Raw genomic sequence first — 18,728 nt, forward strand, 5'->3', positions numbered from 1 at the left:
AACTTGGGCTTAGGCAAGACTGGCCCCAAGGCTCCGCACCCAGCCCTGGTCCTGGGGCCTGTGCAGCAGACCAGGTGTTGAAGGAAAGGAACAAAGGCACCTCTTATGGCCTGACAGGAGCTAGCGGCAGGGCAAGTCCCCAGTGGGAAGAAGGACTCGACTAACCAAGCTCACAGCAAACGGGGCCCCACAGCACCTGTGCCCTCAGCACCTCTCCACGTGGACATGTCTGCAACTGGGGTCAATTCCGCCAAAACCAGGTGTCGGCCCTGGGTACTGGCCTTCCATTTCTAACATACATGTTTCCTCACCTACTCCAGGAAATTCCAGGCCAAAAGGCTTAGCAAGACAGCTGCCAAGGGGAAGTGCACTTTTCCATTCAGAGTCCAGAGGGCACCCAGTCACCTTCTAATACCATAAAAGGATGACACATTTTACATCTTATATACCAAAGAAATCCTGTACCCACTAAATTCCAGAGAACTGCATTTTACACAGAGAAAGAACCATACACCATAACCCTCAAGACTGGCAGTGACTAAATTAAGGCAGGACGTCAACACATATACACAGAGTTCCAAAGCCAAACTACTTGTATTATTGAAGAGGCCAGAGCCAAGGGGCAACAGTTAACAGCAATAGTTAATAGCAGGTCATAGCAAGGGTCAGCACTGTTTCTCCATAAAGGACTACCTTCTAGGGCTGGGGGTGTAGCTCAGCAGTAGAGCACTTGCTAGCATGTACAAAGCCCTGGGTTCCACTGCCAAGACCACATACCCCTGCCACATGCACAAAAAGACTGCATACTAGATATTGGACTGTGGATCAAGTGGTCTCCTTGCAACTATTCACTCCGGCTCCAGTAGAGGGAGAGTAGCCACATGTAATAAATAAATATATGAATACAGCTGTTGCTATGGACTGAAAGTGTGCCCAATCCCCCATCCACGTGATGAAGTCCTAACTCCCAAGGTGACGGAATTATGCCTTTGGGAGACAATTTGGTAAGTCACGAGGGTAAGGTCCTTCTGATGGGATCAGTGTTCCATAAGAGACCAGAGAGCTAGTGCACACTATCTAAAACATGAGGAAACAGGAACCAGAATCAGTTGGGACCTTGATCTTGTACCATTCAGCTCCTAGAACTCTGAAAATTAAATGTCTGATGTTCAAGTCCCTCAGTCTATGGTATTCTGTTACAGCACCCAAACTAGACAGCTGTGTTCCAATAAAACTTTATTTACAAAAGTAGGCAGCAGGCCAGATTTGTCATGGAACACAGTTAACAAACCCTGGTTAAGAACATAAACATGGAAAAAAAAGAACAAAAACATGGCCAGGTGCAGTGGCATACAGCTGTAATCCCAGCAACTTGAGAGACTGAAATAGGAGGATCACAAGTTAGAGGCTTGTCTCAAAACATTAAAAAAAGGGTTGGTGCTATATCTCAATGGTAGAGCACCTCTGGGTTCAATCCCCAGCACCCCCTCAAAAAAAACCCAAAACCATAAATGGGGGGGTCTGGAAGTTCTAGACACCTGTCTAATTTCATCACTTCCTGGCTAGAGGAACTTGGACTGAGTTGGTAACTTTGTTCTCTGAGCCTTGGTTTCCTTGATTCTAAAATGAGGGCACCTCAGAGGGCTGCTGGGCCCGGGCATGTCTGACAGTAATGAATTTGACGTGCTCGGGGCCCAGTGCAGGACAGGAGCTCAAGGGGCGCCAGCTGTGGCCCCAGTGCCTCAGTGCTGCTGACCCTCAGCACTGGCCCCAACAAGACACTGTCACGGGGAAATGACAAATGAAGCTATGCTACGTTTCCTCAGAAAACATTCACAGCATCAACTATTTTAGGGGAGAGTAGGACTCAGCCTGCCACTTAGGAATTCTTGGCTCATTAAATGCTTCACATAGGACAATCTGTACAGAATTATCTTGAATGAGAAAAACGTTTCTTCATTTGGAAGAGCTGCTTCTGTGAAAAAACTGTCGTAGGTTCTCAAGTATACACATCAAAGAAGAGAGGTTAACAGGGTAAATACCAGACAGGGATGCCAAATGGTGCACGCCCACTGCCACTTTGCAGTCCAGCCCTGGGAGATGCGACGATCAGTGAAGACTCTCCTTCTCCAGGTTCCCCATGAGGCTGCACATGCTGCTTAAAACAGCTCGCTAAGTAATCATAATGCAAAATCTATTCACCCCTTTTGTTCTAGAAAGTACTGTAAACTGTGACTTCCTTCAGTGTATTTTAAAGACTTCAGTAAAATGCTTTTCATGGATGAGGTCAAGAATACACGTTCTTTAAGGTAATCAGAAACTTCAGAACTAAGTCTTGAGAAAAAACACAAGAATGCCGCACCAGGAACAAGAAACAAGTTAACAGTCCTGCTCCTTTCACGTCCTCTATGTTACTGGACAAGTCTTCCTGACTTCTCCCCTCCTGCCTGTCATCAGCACAAGATAACTCGTAACGAGGTTACCTGCAGTTCTAAACACAGTCATTCTCATTAGTCACAGATCCTGTACTTCAAATGCACCTACTCACTAACCCTGAAGTCAGTACTTGTGGACCTGCAGTCTCCTGGGGACACACAGAGCAGTCAGGACTGGACTGGCTTGGTGCTCCCCTCCCAGCTGAGTGGGGAGGGCGACGCCAACCTTGTCTCAGCTCTCCCAATCGCTGTGTACTTGGTGCCACATCTTTCGCACCCTGTCCTCTTTGCTCTTTAAGATGCTCCCTAAGTGTGTGCTGAAGAGCTTTCTAGAGTTCAGGAGCAAGAAGGCAGTAACGTGCCTCCACAGAAATCATGAGTAGATAAGCGTTGAGGTGCTGCTGGCTGTGAATGTGACACTAATGAATCAACAATGCATATGAAATAAGGTGCATTTAAATAGACACACACAAAGAACACAGTCATATGTTAATCAACTGACTAGAGAACAGCAGGAAGCTGACAAGGAGGAAAGGTTCAGCACTCGCTAGCTCATGGTCACAACGATCTTACAGACTCAGCACACACACTCCTTCCCTCCCTCCTGAGACTGCCAGAGAATAAGCTGTGCCTTCCTCCCCACCTCTGAGGGCATCCCCAATACCAGGGCCGTCACTAGCACAGCTTTGGGTAAGGAGCACCCGTGGCTCAGAGGGGACCCCTTGGACCATCAAGCTGAAACGTGGTACCTGCAAGCAGTCAAGGGACGTGCTGACCACCCGGGGGGACTTGGACTGGCATGCCAGCTCGAACGGAAGGAAATACTTGTCAGCTTCGATGAAGCTTGCCTTTGGCGGTGCTGCAGTGCCGAGCCTAGGGAAAGAGAAGGAGGGCCGAGGTGAGAACGGGCAGTTCGCTTTCTCCACCTCACTCTAACTTCCCATTCCGCTCACTTCCATTTATTTAATTAAAAAGCCCTGCAAACTGTATCTTGGGGCCAGCCAATTAAATACTGAGCACATGCAACTTCAGGGAAAAAACCTTAAGTGCCACATGCAGATAGAGAGATCTCTGATGGTGAGCCCAATCGACGGCCTCCTAGACGGGGGCCTGGCAGCAGCCGCGCCAGCTCTGTATTTCTAAAATGTGACTAACCGGCCTCATTACCATGAAGATCAGGAGCAGCCACTTAGAGAGCCAGCTGTCCTCATGCCTAAGCATGCCAAGGGAGAGACAGTGGCTCTGCTCTCCTCTCAAGACAAGGTCTGATGGCATCAACTTGGCCTTTCCTCCAAATCCGTAAGTACTCAGTCTCACTGGTTCAGACACTCAGAGCTCCGCCGCGGGCCCAGGATGGGGCTAGAAGCCTGCTGCCCTGCCATCAGACACAAGCAGCCTGGCTACTACCAGCCCTTGGTGCTGCGTGTCCAGCAAGGAGAAAGTGCTGTTGCTTACCTCTGCTTCTCTATTTCTGCTTTAATTTCATCTGGTGGAAAGAAGGAAAAGCACATTAGGACCATGCAACATTTATGGAAAAGACAACTTTACTACATGGTATTTAGAAACCATTAAAAAGAAAGTTTAGGAGATTTTTACACACTGAAGTTTTGATATGCTGTGCAATGATCATAAGGACAGTAATAACAGCAGGGCAGTATGTGCCAGGCTTATTCTCTGCTTACTTGTTGAACTCATTTAACACTCACAACAGGCCTATGAGGCGCCACCTTATTTAGAGCAGGGTTTCTCAGCCTAGCATTGCTGACATTTGGGGACATCTAATTCTTCACTACGGGGCGTTCAGTGCATGGAAGGATGTTGAGTACCTTCCCAGGCCTCCACCCACTGGATGCCAGCAGCACTCCCACCTCCCTGCAGCCTTCAACATCAAAATCATCTCCAGACATTGCCCAGTGTTCCCTGTGCAAAACTTCCTCTGATGAGAACCAATGACTTCAGTGAGGAAACCAAGACAGAACACAAGTAGGTCACTTGACCTCTGTTACACATTAAGATCTGGAAGCCAGGTGCGGTGGCACACACCTGTAACCCAGCAACTCAGGAAGAAGAAGCACTGTAAGTTCAAGGCTGGCCTGGCAACTTAGCGAGGCCCTGTCTCAACGAGAGGTGGGGAGGGCTGGCTATGTAGCTCAGTGGTCGAGCACCCTGGGTTCAAGCCCAAGAACAACTTAAAAAAAAAAACTGGGGACCAGAATTTGAACCCAGGCAATTTGGCTCGGAAGTCCCTGTCTACCAACTTCCCCACTCAGCAGAACACATATAAGTGACAGCTGACATGGTATCAAGGTAATACAGCAAGGGACACAAGAGAAAAAATAACAAAACATTGAAAGTTACCTAAGTAGTAGATAGTGGTTTTCCTTTCTTTTTTTCACATTTTCTACGATAAGTATAAAACACTTTTAAAAAATATTTTTTAGTTGTCAATGGATCTTTAATTGTTTGTATGTGGTGCTGAGAATTGAACCCAGCGCCTCACACATGCAAGGCAAGTGCTCTACCACTGAGCCATGAAACAACTGTGGTAAAATATACACAACCTAAAATGTACCGTTTTAACCATTTTTACAGGTTCAGTGCTGTGCTAAACCATATGTTATTCTAATGAGTTAAATTTAAAAATCTTTATCATGGAGGTTACGACTATACAAAACTCTTATTCAGAAATCAGATGAGAGACAGTGAGGTTTGGTGCCACTGAGCAATGCCACGTCCACTTGGCCGCTCACTCGGCTGTCTCCCCATGTGGTGCCACAGGCTTCCGGTGCCATGCAAACAGGTGAGGGAAGAGCGCCACTGCCTGGCACTCAGCTGACCATCCAATGGCCAGCCTCTTGCGTGGACTCCTGAGAGCCCAAGATCTAGACATGGCACCAGTGATCCTAATAGCCTCAGGGTGCAGCTCTGAAGGTGACAAGCTTCCTTTTCTGGGACCATTCTATCCTAGATAAACTTTATGATGTGAAAACCAAGGAACCACACTGGCCAGAGGCAGAACTCCCTACCTCCCAGCTGTCTTCAAGGTCTTCCTGCTGCACAGAAGAAAGCAGGAGAGAGAGGCCCAGGAGGCCCGCGTCAGGCACACTGCTGACAAACCGCAAGGCCTTGACATCAGGCCTGTTAACGGCACCTGTGTGGCCCAGATCCTGCACTTCAGGGATGAGAATTCTGTGAGGAAGGAGCTCTGCCTCCCCCTAGCGAAGGCCCTCAAAGCTGTGAAAGTGGCCAGGAGACCCAGTCCACGAGGCTGGTGGCCAGACTCTGGACTTTCAGAAACCTCTATCCTAGGCCCTAGGCCCTGCTTGGGTGACAAGATCACCTGTAACTCTGTGACACTCCAGAGGGTCACTGCTACCCAAACTCAACTGCAAGGTTTCTTCCAATCAGGTTACCTTGTTAGAGTTCCGTTTAAATGTTAACTATATCCAAAACCAGCAGGTCTCTAGCTTTAAAACAAGCGCTGTTTTGGAATATCAACAATCAATCATGACTCAATCACCAGGATGGCTAACTGCCACCCATGCAAGGCATCAAGAGTAATAATGCCAAAGGTGGAGGCTACATGCTTAAAGGCCTCTGAGGGCCAGGCAGGAAACATCAAGGAGAACCATGGCAGGTGGTTCCCTCCCACTAATAGGGCAAGGGGTAGAGAAGCTCCTCAGCCCCAACTGATTGGTACTAGCACCTCCAGAGACCCTCAGTCAAGAGGGGCCCATCATTCTGATTTTTCCAATGATCAAATCCAGATTTTATGTGAAAGCTCAGATTGCAATTAACAACAACTTCAACTATTTTTAAAACCACTGGGGCTGGGGTTGTGGCTCAGTGGAGAGTGCTTGCCTAGCACGTGTGAGGCATTGGGTTCGATTCTCAGTACCACATAAAAAAAATAAAGATGTCGTGTCCATTTACAACTGGAAATATTAAAAAAAAATTATGGCTCAAATAAGACCAATCTGCAGGCTGCTCTGGCTCTGGGGGTACTAGTTTATAACCTTTGTTTTAAGGGACAGGGAAGAGCCTTGGACAAAGTGCTTCATGGCTATAGAACAGGCACTGCAGGGGATAAAGTGGCTTTTAAAGACCAGCACTAACGAGAAAGCTTCAAGTTTTGTACAAGCTAGATGTCACTCAGTCAAAGAGCAACCAAGGAGCCAGAGTTCAAGGCCAAATTCAGCTATAAACTTTACAGAGGAAGAAACAGGACCCAGAGAAGTTACCAGGTGGAGATGGGACTTGAGCCTAGAAAATCAGGCTCCAGAATCTGTGTTCATAACCTCTTGGGTCTCTGATTCTCAAATAAGCACACAGATTAATTAAAATATGTGGTTTTGCTATCACTATGCAAACCCTGAGTGCCACAACTATGCACAGCTCAAAACACTGGTGTTCTTCCCACTCCATGAGAGCCTGCCAGCTGGGAAGGCCGTTTATGACTTTGGTTTGGAATCTCCCAATCCTCTTTTCCGGCCTGCTGTGGCATGACCATGCAAAGGTGCTGCAGTGCTGTGGATGGAACCCCTGGCCTTGCCCGTGCTAGAGATGGCTCCATCCCAGCCCTCACCCTGGCTTCTGAGTGGGAATGAGCAAGGGCTGATGTGCCTAGAACAGCGTGGGGCCGGGCTCCTGCTGAGAGCAGCCCTCTCCCATGAGCTACTCCAGTGGAGTTCAGGAAACCACAGCTGCAGATTCTCTGTTGTTTTCTTAATTTACCTTAAATATTCATGAAGAATTCAGAATTGTTGCACTTTCTAAACTGTTGAAGGAAAAAAAAAAATCTGGAAAATCCTCTCCACTGGACACAGCAGGGGTCTGGGGGTTCCAGCAGTTTGTAAAGCAAAGGAGGAGCCCCAGGGGGGCCTGGAGGGGCACCTGACCCACCTACCTTGAACAGCTCACTCTGGCTGTTGCTGCACAAGGAGGAGAGGGCAAGGTGGGAGCGGGGGAACCAACCAAGAGGCACTGCAAATAATCCAGGCCAGCAATAACAGGGGCCTGGCCCAGGGTGGAGGCCAGGTAGGCAGAGAAGCATCAGTTTGAGGCCAACACCAGAGCCATTTTTATAAGCTGGAACGTTCAAAGAACTAGTGTCATATGGTCCACGTAATAGGTTCCGGAGAAGCCTGGGTGACACAATTGTTCTCCCCACTGAAAAGGAGGAGAAGATGGAACTGGGGTAGATGTGCAAGGCCTGGTACAGTAGGAAGAGGGGAATGGGCTGTGGCTCCAACCGCCAAGTTCCAGGCCTGGCAGGGACACCTCCTGGCTGAATGAGGACAGGAGGGTTATTAAACCTTCCTGAGTCTCGATTTCCTACTCTAAAAACTATGAATGGCAAAAGCAGCCCTGTATACTCCAGAGACCATACGGGTGACCTGCGGACAACCCACGTCTTGTCAGGTCAATGACAGGGCACTGGCTGGCACACGCCAGGGGTCCACAACGCAACTCTCCTGCGCTTGACTTCAGACAGGCACCAGTGAGAGAGCAAAGCCTCTAGTGCCACTGGTGGAGCCAAGCTGAGGGAAGACAGAGAAGGAGAGGAACCACCATCACCAGCACTGCAGTCACTCGCTGACTGGTCCAGGGGCTCAGCCTGTCCCCATGACCCAGGGTGGCGAGAAGGCATCCGTCACCCATCACACTCACACCATTCCACAAGTGAGGAAGGTGAGCACACAGAGGTTAAGGCACCAGCAGAGGGAGGGGCAGAGGAGCAGCTGCAGGGCCACCTGCTGCATCTTAGTGGGAGCTGCTTTCCCAGCTGCCACCAGGGCAATCAGCAGCCATAAAGGAGCAGGCTGTGGGGAAGGGCGGGAGACCGCTGGGTGGGGCAGGACAGCTGCAGCTGGAAAGCCACAGTCTTCTCAAGAAATCCTTCCTGGTGTCTCTATCACCTACAGGAACCCCCACGCATTCATCAGCAGCTCTGGTTCACTCGCGCTTTCCCTTCCACTCCCAAGGTGTGTCCAACAATGACCGTCACCACCCTCACACCCAACCCTGCCCGACCAGCCATCAGGGGCCAGTGCCCCCAACACCCCACAGTGTCCCTTCAAACATCGGACAGCCACACTTCCACCACACACAGAGTTCCTTCAACTCTCCCCGCTCCTCTCCTCCTCCACCCCAAGCCAGCCTGGGGCGCTGGCCACATCTTGCATCTTGTCCCCATGTGGAACTGAGGCGGGCCTCCAAGCTCCCTCCTGTCCTCTGTCCACGACCTCTCTTCCTTCCTTCCAGCTGACCCACTCGAGTGTTCGCAGCTGGGCATTTCCTTGGCCTGTCAAACCTTGCCAGGGTCAACGCGTCCCTCCTCTTTCTGCATTTCCCAGGGCAGGTCCATTAGCAGGACTGCTGTCAGCATGACAGGCGATCGACACCGGGACTCTCTAACCTTTGGTCTTAACTTCTGGCAAAATCCCAAATTCAGATTGTACTACGATCTTCCTGTGACCTGTCTCCACCTGAGTAGAGGTGGCAGGCAGGCTGGCCGGCACTGCCGACTGTGGGGAGCTGACTCGGGCTCGTTCCTCTCCTCGCACACTCCCCTCCAGTCACCACCGGCTCCTTCCCCACAGTCCATGGAGCAGTCACTCAGAAGTCAGAGGCTGCCTCAAGGGGACCCCTCAACTTCCTGTTCACGGACTTACCAGTTGCCCACTCTGGACCCACTCTGCTCTCACCTGTCCGAGAGCTGCACCCTCCACCTCCGTAGCCCCTAGTCCCAACCCCCAGTCTCTGGACGAGGCAGAATCTGACATGCTTTCCACTAGGTCATCACGGCCCGCCCACCTGGACCATGACAAAAGCCTCAACTGTCTCCCTGTCATCCCTCTTCCCCTGCCTCACGCCCCCCACAGCAGCCAGAGGGACTCCCTCAAAAGGAAAATGACCCCTATGCTCCCCATGCCACCCACAGTGAATTCAGTCTTGTCTCCAGCCTCCAGGCCCCAAGCCCTGGCTCCTGCCTCCTCTGGCCTCAGGGTGTACCCAGGGCCCCCTCCCTCTGGAGGTCCCCATGGCTGACTCCCTTCAGTCCAGGGCTCAGGGTCACCCCTCAGAGGCCTTCCTCACCTCTGCAAACTGCCACCCTTTCCCACCTGCTGGCGCCTTAACACCTTTATTTTTTCACTTTACTGGTTTTCTAATCTTTCTTTGGAGTATTTATCACCTCATATGTATAAGCTTATTTATTATCTGTCTTCTGCAGGAGAACAGAAACTCCATGACAAGACTGTCACGCTCACCACCGGATTTGCAAGCTCCTGGAGTCCCCGGGCACCAGGAACTGCCACTCAACACCTGTTAAGGAGACAGTAAATCGTCCTTTCTTTCCTGCGTCATTTAACCTCTCTCCCTCAAACGACTCCCTTCCAAATGATGTTTTAAAAAGTTCAAGTCTCTTCTACCTTTAAAAACAAGACGGACAAAACAGAGATCCCCTGAGCACGCCTCCCCTTCACAGAGCTGCAAACCTGGGGCCAGGGCTGTCTGCGCTGGGGCCTCACCTCCCACACACACCCCAGCCCACTCAGGTCTGCCTTTTGCCCACAACATGCCACCAAACAGCTGGAGGGGCAGCCACCAATGACCACCAAACAGCTGGAGGGACAGTCACCAACGACCCACATGCCAGCCTGCGACCTCTTCACCCTGTGCACCTTCAAACCCGCTTCCCTCCGCGTCCTGCACCTCTGCTCTCCTTGCCCTGCGCTCAGCCTCCTCTGCCGACAAGGAGGCTGAGGTCTGGGCCCAGGTCCCCAGCTGCCGCTCCCTGTCTACGCCCCACAGGCCCTCTGTTTCCCTGGAGGATCTGAGACCACTTTCCAAACCAGCCCAGCCTCCCGCGCACACCAGGCGTATGGATGCAGCCACGTCCCACATGCATGGTCCGCGTGGACAGCGCAGTCAACTCCAGCCCGACTCAGATGGTCTCCTCCCTCGCCCCGGCCCACGTGCTCCCCTGCACACCCCCACGCTCAGGAACAGCACCACCGCCACGCCTGGGCAAGCTGGGATTTTCCCTGTTGGGCTCTTGCCAATCTGTCACCAGGTTTTCCTAGCTTTACTTTCTAACTAGGTTGGAAATCTATTCATGTTGAGGCCACCGACAGCTTCCTCTAAGATGTTCCCGACACAGCAGCCTAAGTGAGCTTTTCAAAAGTCAAACCTGGCCACCCCGTCCCCTTCTGCTTCAAACCTGCCAGCATCACCCACTGCTTCCGACCTGAAAAATCCAACTCCCCAAGATGACCTCAGAGGCTGCACAGGGGGCTCTGGCCAACCTCTCCCACCTCGCCCTCACACCCACTCCCTGCACGTCCCTTCTGACCACACGGTGGCCTCTCAGTCCTCCCTGCCACAGGGTTCTTGCTCAAGCTGTTCCCTTTGCTCAAATACCTCTCACCCCGACCTATTCCCTTCTTACTCATCAGGCAGATCTCAAAACTTCCTCCAAGAAGTCTTCCCCACACCTTTGTCTAGCGTCCTTGCAGGACTAGGTTTCTCTCCCCAGGACCTGCCAGGCCCCCGACCACGCCCATCTCTCCCACTGGACAGCAGACTCCATCAGAACAGGGCTCTAGTTTGTTCTGTGTCCCCTGCATCACAGCACCAGAAGTGACACTCAAATAAACACCCTCAGGACGAGGGAAGGCCTGGTTTAGCCAGCAGACGAGGACTATCCACCAAATGACAAAAAGCACCCCGACCACGCCCTAGGACTGGGGGGGAACTGACGTATTTTATGTCCCCGCACAAGGAGGCTGTTCTCCCCACAACTATAAACCTAAGAAAATATGGAGTTAAAAGGCTTATTTACAACCAAGACAGTAAACCAAAGCAAGCCTCTCACAGGAGGACCACAGGAATGAATCCGCAAACATGAAACTACTCTCCGAGATGACTGAGCTGAAGAGAGTCAGTGGTTCCCGGCCGGCGAGCCTGGAGAAGCAGCGCCCGCCAACTGAAGGCGGCTCCCAGCTGTTCAGACGGAAGGCTGCACCTCCCCGCAGGTTGGCTCTCCTCCACACAGAGGGGCTCGCTGTTCCCCAGCACTGCTTTCCGTCTCCCCCAGACCGAGTCCAGGACAGGCTCTCCACCCACTCACCCAGCCAGTCGCTGCGCCTAGGTCAGCGAGCGCGACACCTGCTAAAAAGGGCCAGAAACCAGCCCGAGCACCGGGCGCCTTCTGTCAGGAAGGAGACCAAGGCCTCTCAACTTCACAGCAGGTCCTTGTGAGGTGCCACGTCTGGGCGGGTGCTTCACTCACCGGTGCACCTGACCTTCCGCGGTCCTGACGGAGCCCAGCTTTACCATCTCAAGGAACTGAGGCTCAGGGAAGTGACGGTACGACCCAGGTTCACAGGCCTGCCAGCAGTAGAGCCCAACTCAATTCTCAACACACTCCCCCAGCCCGATGCCCAATAAATACCTTTGGATAATCAGTGACGAACCACGTTTTAGCTGCCGCTTCTAGACAGATGACATCTCCAAAGAACCATCATAATGCTTTGCACGCCAGGGGCATCAGCCCTGTTATTTCTCAAGACTTTTATATGAAGTCAGCACTTGTAGACAAAACGTCTGATCAAACGCCAGAACTTGCTAAAATTAAAGGCTTATTCTGGACAGTATTTGAACTTAAATCTTTATTTTATTTGACATGTCAATTTAGAGATTTTTTTATAATTTTAAAAATTTTACACTTAAGGTTCTTCCTCATTTTTAAGAGGTGTGTGTGTGCTCTGGAGATAAGAATAGTTTTTCTGAACACAACAAAACTAGAACAGGGGCTGGGGTTGTGGGGTTGTGGTAGAGCACTCGTCTAGCACCTGTGAGGCACTGGGTTCCATCCTCAGCACCACATGAGAAACAAATAAATAAACAAAATAGGGTTATAAAAAAATAAACTAGAACAACAAAAGTAATATATGGAATGTGATATATATATAATATATATATATATACACACATATATACACACACAAATGGAATATTACTCAGCTTTAAAGAAGAATGAAATTCTGGCATTTGCTGGATGGAGTTAAAGAATATCATGCTGAGTGAAATAGCCAATTCCAAAAGACCAAAGGCTGAATGCTTCCTCTGATATGTGGAAGCTAATTCACAACAAGGGGTGAGGGGACAGGGAAGTTACTTTAGATCAGGCAGAGGGGAGTGAAGCGGGGAGGGCAGGCAGGAAGGACAGCAGAGTGAAGCAGCGTCATTGCCTAGGTACGTGGATGCCTGCAGACAGACGGGAGCCTGCAACATGCACAGCCAGGAAAATGAGAGCCCACTCTGGGTATGAGCGATCAAAATGGGTAAGTGCGTTCTACCGTCATGCACAGCGATTCAGAACAAATACAAAAATCTTTTTAATTTCACTAGGAAAAAAAAGTAACATATGGAGAAGCAAGCAATGTGTCACAATGACGGTGTAAATGATGTGCGCCTTGCTGGGGACAGTGCTGAACTACACCCGCAGATTCTGGAACGGCTCCTAACAGGCTCTCCTCACAGCAGAGGGGCCTGGGGAAGAGCCGCCCGGTCACCTCGCCACCTGGCACGCAGAGGCTCCAGGCTGGCTTTCAAGCAAACCCTCGCGACCACACTGAATCCCAGGGCCACCGAGCAGCAGGCCTCGGGACGGGCCTCGGGCCTGCGGTCGGCAGACTCCTGACCCGGGCCCTGGCTGCCCTCCCCACCTGGCAGCCCCCTGACCTGGGCGAGCGACGTCCCCGGCCTTGTCTCCCTGCGGACGCGCCCCAAGCAGACAGACCCACAGAACCAAGGACAGAAGCTGAGCCAGAAACCGCGCCGAGCCAGCGCCGGGCAGCCGTCCTGCCCTCGGTCCCCGCATGGGAGTGAACCCAGTGCCTGAGGAGGCTTTCAGATGGCTGAGTCTCGGAGCTCAGCCAGAAAAGGGCCCCTGAAACACCACGTGGTGACAGCGGCCGTCAGGCCAGGAGGGTCGGCCCGACCGCCCGCCACACACTCCGCTGCTGCTGGCGAACTTACTTGGCTTCTCAGGCCTTCGAAGGGACGACGACAAGAAGAACTGGACTAAAGCAGTTACTGAGCCTGCGGCTGGGAAGCCTCTGGTTCTGGTGCCACACAGACGCCACAGGGGCGCCACACAACCCAAATGACACCACACAACCTAAATGTCACACAATCAATGTCACAGACACCACACAACCAAACATCACAGATGCCACACAGGCGTCACACAACCAAACATCACAGATGCCACACAGGCGTCACACAACCAAATGCCAGACACCACACAGGCGTCACACAACCACAACTGCCACAGACACCACAAAGGCGTCACACAACCCAAACTTCACAGACACCACAGGCGTCACATAACCAAACGCCAGACACCACACAGGCGTCACACAACCCAAACGTCACAGACACCACGGGCATCACACAACCAAACATCACAGACGTCACACAACCCAAACGTCACAGATGTCGCACAGACACCACACAGACACACAACCACAAATGCAGAGTCACTCGATTTCACGTGGATACATGAAACATACACATCTGGAGTATTTGCCCCAACACGTCAGGGATGTGAATCACTAAGCAAGACATCGCGCCCCTCATCATAATCACATATGACAAGAGAACTGCTAGAAAGATTCAACTAATTTTTTTTTTTTTTTTTTTTTTGCAGTAATGGGACTGAACCCAGAGGTGTCTATCACTGAGCTACGGCCCCAACCCCTGCCCCTCGACCCTGCTTTTAATTATTGCTTTTGAGAAGAGGTCTCACTAAGTTGCTGAGGCTGGCCTGGAACTTGGAATCCTCCTGCCTCAGCCTCCCAAGCTGCTAGGATTACAGGCATGTGCCAACACTCCAGGCCCAATTCCCTTAAACTGTATATAAATTTTTCTATATTGTATGTAAAAAAAAATTTTTTTTTTTTTTTTTTTTTTTTTTTTTTTTTTGGTCAAGCCTCCAAATTCCATGTAGTTCAAGAGCAGAAACATAATTTAAAGAGACATCATGGGGGGAAAATGATCTTAAGTAAGACAATTATAAAAGGCAGGTTTAAGAAAGTAATTATCATCCCCAAAAGAAGACTGAAAGTTTCAAGATCATTAACATATATCAAAGTGAGGAGCGTCAATGCCCGTGGGGTAATAAACACTTTCACAAGTTCTCCTGATCTCTTCAGATAAAGGTAGAAAGACACCGTCCCCTACTTGGACGGTCACCTATCTGTACATTTGGTATTTAGACCAGACGAATCACTGAGATTCCTGCTGGCCTGTTTCATCCTGATTATCACTGTTTTTACGAGGGACAACTCCTGTCCTCATTGAGCTCAGCAAGTTAACACTACAGGAAACACAGCGCTTTGGTCATGTAGTTACCTTCTTATTTACTGCATCTACAGACCAAGCAGAGGAACAGGCCATTCCCGAAGAACCAACTGAGGTTAAGAACAACAAGACAGAGCACTTGTAGTTTTTGTGGTTTGTTGAAGTTTAAAATAATCATCACAGCAACATCCACTGAATGCCTAATACACACCAAGCTCTTTGTATGTTAATGAACTTAATCTTTATAGTAACCCTATGAGGAACTTCTGAGATTAGGCAACCTGCCCAGGATCACAGACACGCAAGTGGATGTCAGGGGATTCACCTGAGTCCCAGAGGTCAAGCTCCTATCCTCTAACATCCACAGGCCACAGGCCACAGGCCCTGCAGCCCTGGTCCCCTCCCTCAATCTGAGAAACTGTTTCCTGTGAAATACTCTATCATCCAAGCATTTCAACCCTGAGTGGTCACCAACAGTTCCTCTAATCAAAATTAATGACAATCTACACAGTAATCTCCAAAATACTAACCACATTACAACACTTTTTTCATATTGGCTTATTTCAGCTATTTTCCCAAATTTCTCCTCTTAAATGGGACTACTAGACACAAGACTGGGCCTCAAGAAGCCAAGTGAAACATCACCAGGTCCTCTGGGATATTTTCCACTGTTTATAAGGCAGTCATTTTTTTTTTTTATCCACACCCCCACTTCTTTTTCCCCCAGGGCTGGGGATTAAACTCAGAGCCTCACACATGCCAGGCAAGCCCTCTACCACTGAGCCACATCCCCAGTCCCACGTGTCAACAGCAATGACGCATGACTACTCTGTTAAGAGACGACCACTTTAAGTCAACACTCTGTTCCTCTTCTCCAGTACATGCTGGCTCATCCCATTAACGGTTAACGACATGCCTCCACTCCAATCTGCTGGTCCTATAACCTGTAACCACACTACTTCTATCTGGGTCACTGTCTACAATTCAGTACTAAAATACTTAAAATATGCACCTACCATATTGGTAGAGAAAATCTAAACTTCTGAACAAAAAAATATGATCCCAAAATATTTAATAAACTCTCAATGTTATGGACCTTTAAGGTCCACAGGACAATTTTATAAGTAAGTTCCAAAATGTCATGTACAATTTTGTGAAAATTTTATGTTAAGAAGATACCTGGGGGCTGCGGTTGTGGTTCAGAGGCCCTGGGTTCGATACGCAGCACCACATAAAAATAAAATACAGGTATTGTGTCCACATTCAACTAAAAATAAACATATATTTTTAAAAAAGAAGACATCTGAAGGAGAATGAATTCTTTTCTGCCAAAATAACTAATTTGAAATGTTCACAACACTCTTAAAGTGATGTTGAGACAGCAGAGTCCAGGCAGATTCAGTGTGGAATTATACATACCAGGCCTCCACCAAAGAAACATACGCTCTGTCATGCTTAGCTTACTTTCCTGGTAAAATAATATGCAACAGTTAGCCTTAGCTATTGGAACAGTAAAGCCTCTCCATCCCCACCCCAGTACTGGGGACTGAACTCTGGGACACTTTACCACTGAGATACAGCCACAGCCCTTTTTATTTGGAGACAGGGTCTTGCTCTGTTGGAGGCTGGCCTCGAACTTGCATTCCTTCCTTCTGCCTGGTCTCCTGAGTTGCTGGGATTACAGGCATGTGCCACTGTGCCCAGCTGAAAACAGAAAAGCTTTAAAAATCTAAATCTTAGTAAATTCCTTCCACCCGATCATGAATTTCACGAGACTAGCAACTCCTTCCGGATTATCTAAGCAACAATGACCTTCACATTAATCGGTTTTTGATCCTTGAGGGAGTCTTAGATCCTTTTGATGAAAGCTGTGAACCTTCTTCCTAGAGTTGCAAAGTTCACAAGCCAATCTCTAGGTCCCAGAGAACTCTGTTCTATAACTTGCACCAAAGGAAAGGAGAACATGATGGCAATCTCAGACTCCAACAGAAAACCAACCTTTCCACTTACTCAATTTGTAGGAAAAACAAGCCTTTTTAAAGATTCCAAACCAAAGGCATTAGGGTGGTGAATTAGTTTGAAGGCAGCTCTGATCAAATATATTGATCCTCTCCACCCAGAAGTCTTGCTCCTGAAACTTCACATGGTGGATTCTTCTTGCCTTTCAATCTTCAGCTCAAATGTCACATCCTCAGAAAAAAATTACTTTCTGACCACCTTATCTAAAGCAATCCTCAGCCCTCTTTTTAAACACTTTTTGTTCTTTTACTTTTACAAAGGTACTTATTAGTATTCAAAATTGCCTCATTTTATTTCCTTCTTTTGACTGCTCTATTTGAGTATAAGCTCCACAAGGGCAAGGACTTTTTCTTGTTCCTCATTGAATCCTCAGTGCCTGTCATAGTGCCTGGTACACAGCGGACATTTGGTAAATAAAAGATAGGAGACTGATGCTGGTGTCAACTATAGAGCTTTTAACTAATTAAAAGTTGGATTTCTTTCTCTCCTTCCAGTCTGCAGGTCCATTCAACAATCAAATATTTATCTAGCACCTACTGTGTGTCGGGACACTGCTGCAGGTGCAAGGAAGACAAGGTGAATTTCAGACAAGTATTTTTGCTCTGTATCCCCTATATTTAGGGGACTGCCCAGAATAAGCAGATGTCTTGCACACTACCGCGCTGGGAGGGAACACATCACCCTCAACATGCCTTCTTGAGGGAAAGAGCTAAGGGAAATCCCAAATGGAGGAAAACAGTCTCCAACTGGGCACTTCCAAAGCAAGTCTCGGGGCTTCCCGACACCGGCTGGGCAGCTCTTCCCCCCTGTTCTGCTCACGTGGGGAACCTGAACCAGCAGAGCCCAGGTAAAGAAAAAACTTAGGGCAAGGACAACTGCTTCTGAGAACTTGGAGGTGGTGAGGCCAGGAACCAGGAAACAACGACAGGGCGTCGTGGCAAAAGCCCTGAGCGTGGAGGCTGGAGAACCAGCCCTGGCTGTCACCAACTTGCTAGGTGACCTTGGGCCAGTCCCGCGCTGCCCGGCCATCCGTTCCCCCGGGGACACCAGGGGAGGCGGCCGGGAAGGTGGGATTTGGGGTCGCGGGGAAGCGGGGGCCAGGAGGTCCGGCCGGGTAACGGCCGGCGTGGGGAGGCCGGCGCGGGGCCGGGCCGGGGCGGCTCACCCACCGAGCGCCACCTGGCAGGCCCTGCGCAGCTGGGAGTGCTGGGGCCGCTTCACCTCCTTGTCGGCTAGGATCTTCTCCAGGGCCCGGGACACGAACATGCTCTTGGTCTGGCTCTCCTGCATGGCCCCGGCCCGGCGGGGGCTGGCAGCCCCGCGAGCGGGCGGCGCGAGCGAGCGGACCAGCGAGGCTGCGGGCCCGGCGTCCCGGCCGGCACCGGCCGCGTCCGTGCGCGCCGCCCCGTCAGGAAGCGACGCCGCGGCCCCACGGCGCCGCCATGTTGGAGCGCGTCACGTGACCACGTGACTAGCGGGGCCGGCGGCCGCCGCGCGTCCCTCGACCCCGTGACCCGGAGGGGCGGGGCCTGCGCGGGGCGGGGCCGGGGAGGAGGGTGAGCACGTGGGCGAAGGGAAGCGGGCGAAGCGGGGAGGCCGGGTGCCGGGGCCGTGCGCGGGGTGGAGACCAGGGAAGGGGGAGTGGGGAAGAGAGAATCGGCGACCGGGCAGAAGCGGCTGCGACGGGAGAGGCGACGGCAAGGGAGCCGGAGCGAGGGGCGGCGATGGGGAGGAAGAGGAGGCCCGCCGAGGGCCGGGCAATTGGCGGTGGAGGCCAGCAAGCAGACGAAGGGAGGGCGAGAACCCGGAGAGGCCGAGGAGGAGAGCGAGGGAGCGGCGGGGGAGCGGGAAAGGGGCCGGGAGCCGGGAGGCGCGGGCGGCGGGGAAGGAGCGGGAGGGCGG

The 18,728-nt window shown here is 50.8% G+C and overlaps 1 protein-coding gene across 2 annotated transcripts in view; it reads right to left on the bottom strand.

Annotated features, from left to right (window-relative positions):
• Arfgef2 (ADP ribosylation factor guanine nucleotide exchange factor 2) overlaps positions 1-18,291 on the bottom strand; it is an 83,503-nt gene extending 65,212 nt beyond the window's left edge. For both annotated transcript variants that reach the window (XM_047542223.1, XM_047542222.1), the window contains exons 1-3: positions 17,996-18,291; positions 3,891-3,921; positions 3,185-3,308 (exon numbers count right to left, since the gene is read on the bottom strand). In XM_047542223.1, coding sequence (XP_047398179.1) covers positions 3,185-3,308; positions 3,891-3,921; positions 17,996-18,116 — 276 coding nt within the window. In that variant the 5' untranslated portion in view covers positions 18,117-18,291. The remainder of the gene's footprint in view (positions 1-3,184; positions 3,309-3,890; positions 3,922-17,995) is intronic.
• Between the last annotated feature and the right edge of the window lie 437 nt (positions 18,292-18,728).

Source organism: Sciurus carolinensis, chromosome 2 (genome assembly GCF_902686445.1).
Source record: "Sciurus carolinensis chromosome 2, mSciCar1.2, whole genome shotgun sequence".
Lineage (NCBI taxonomy): Eukaryota > Metazoa > Chordata > Mammalia > Rodentia > Sciuridae > Sciurus > Sciurus carolinensis.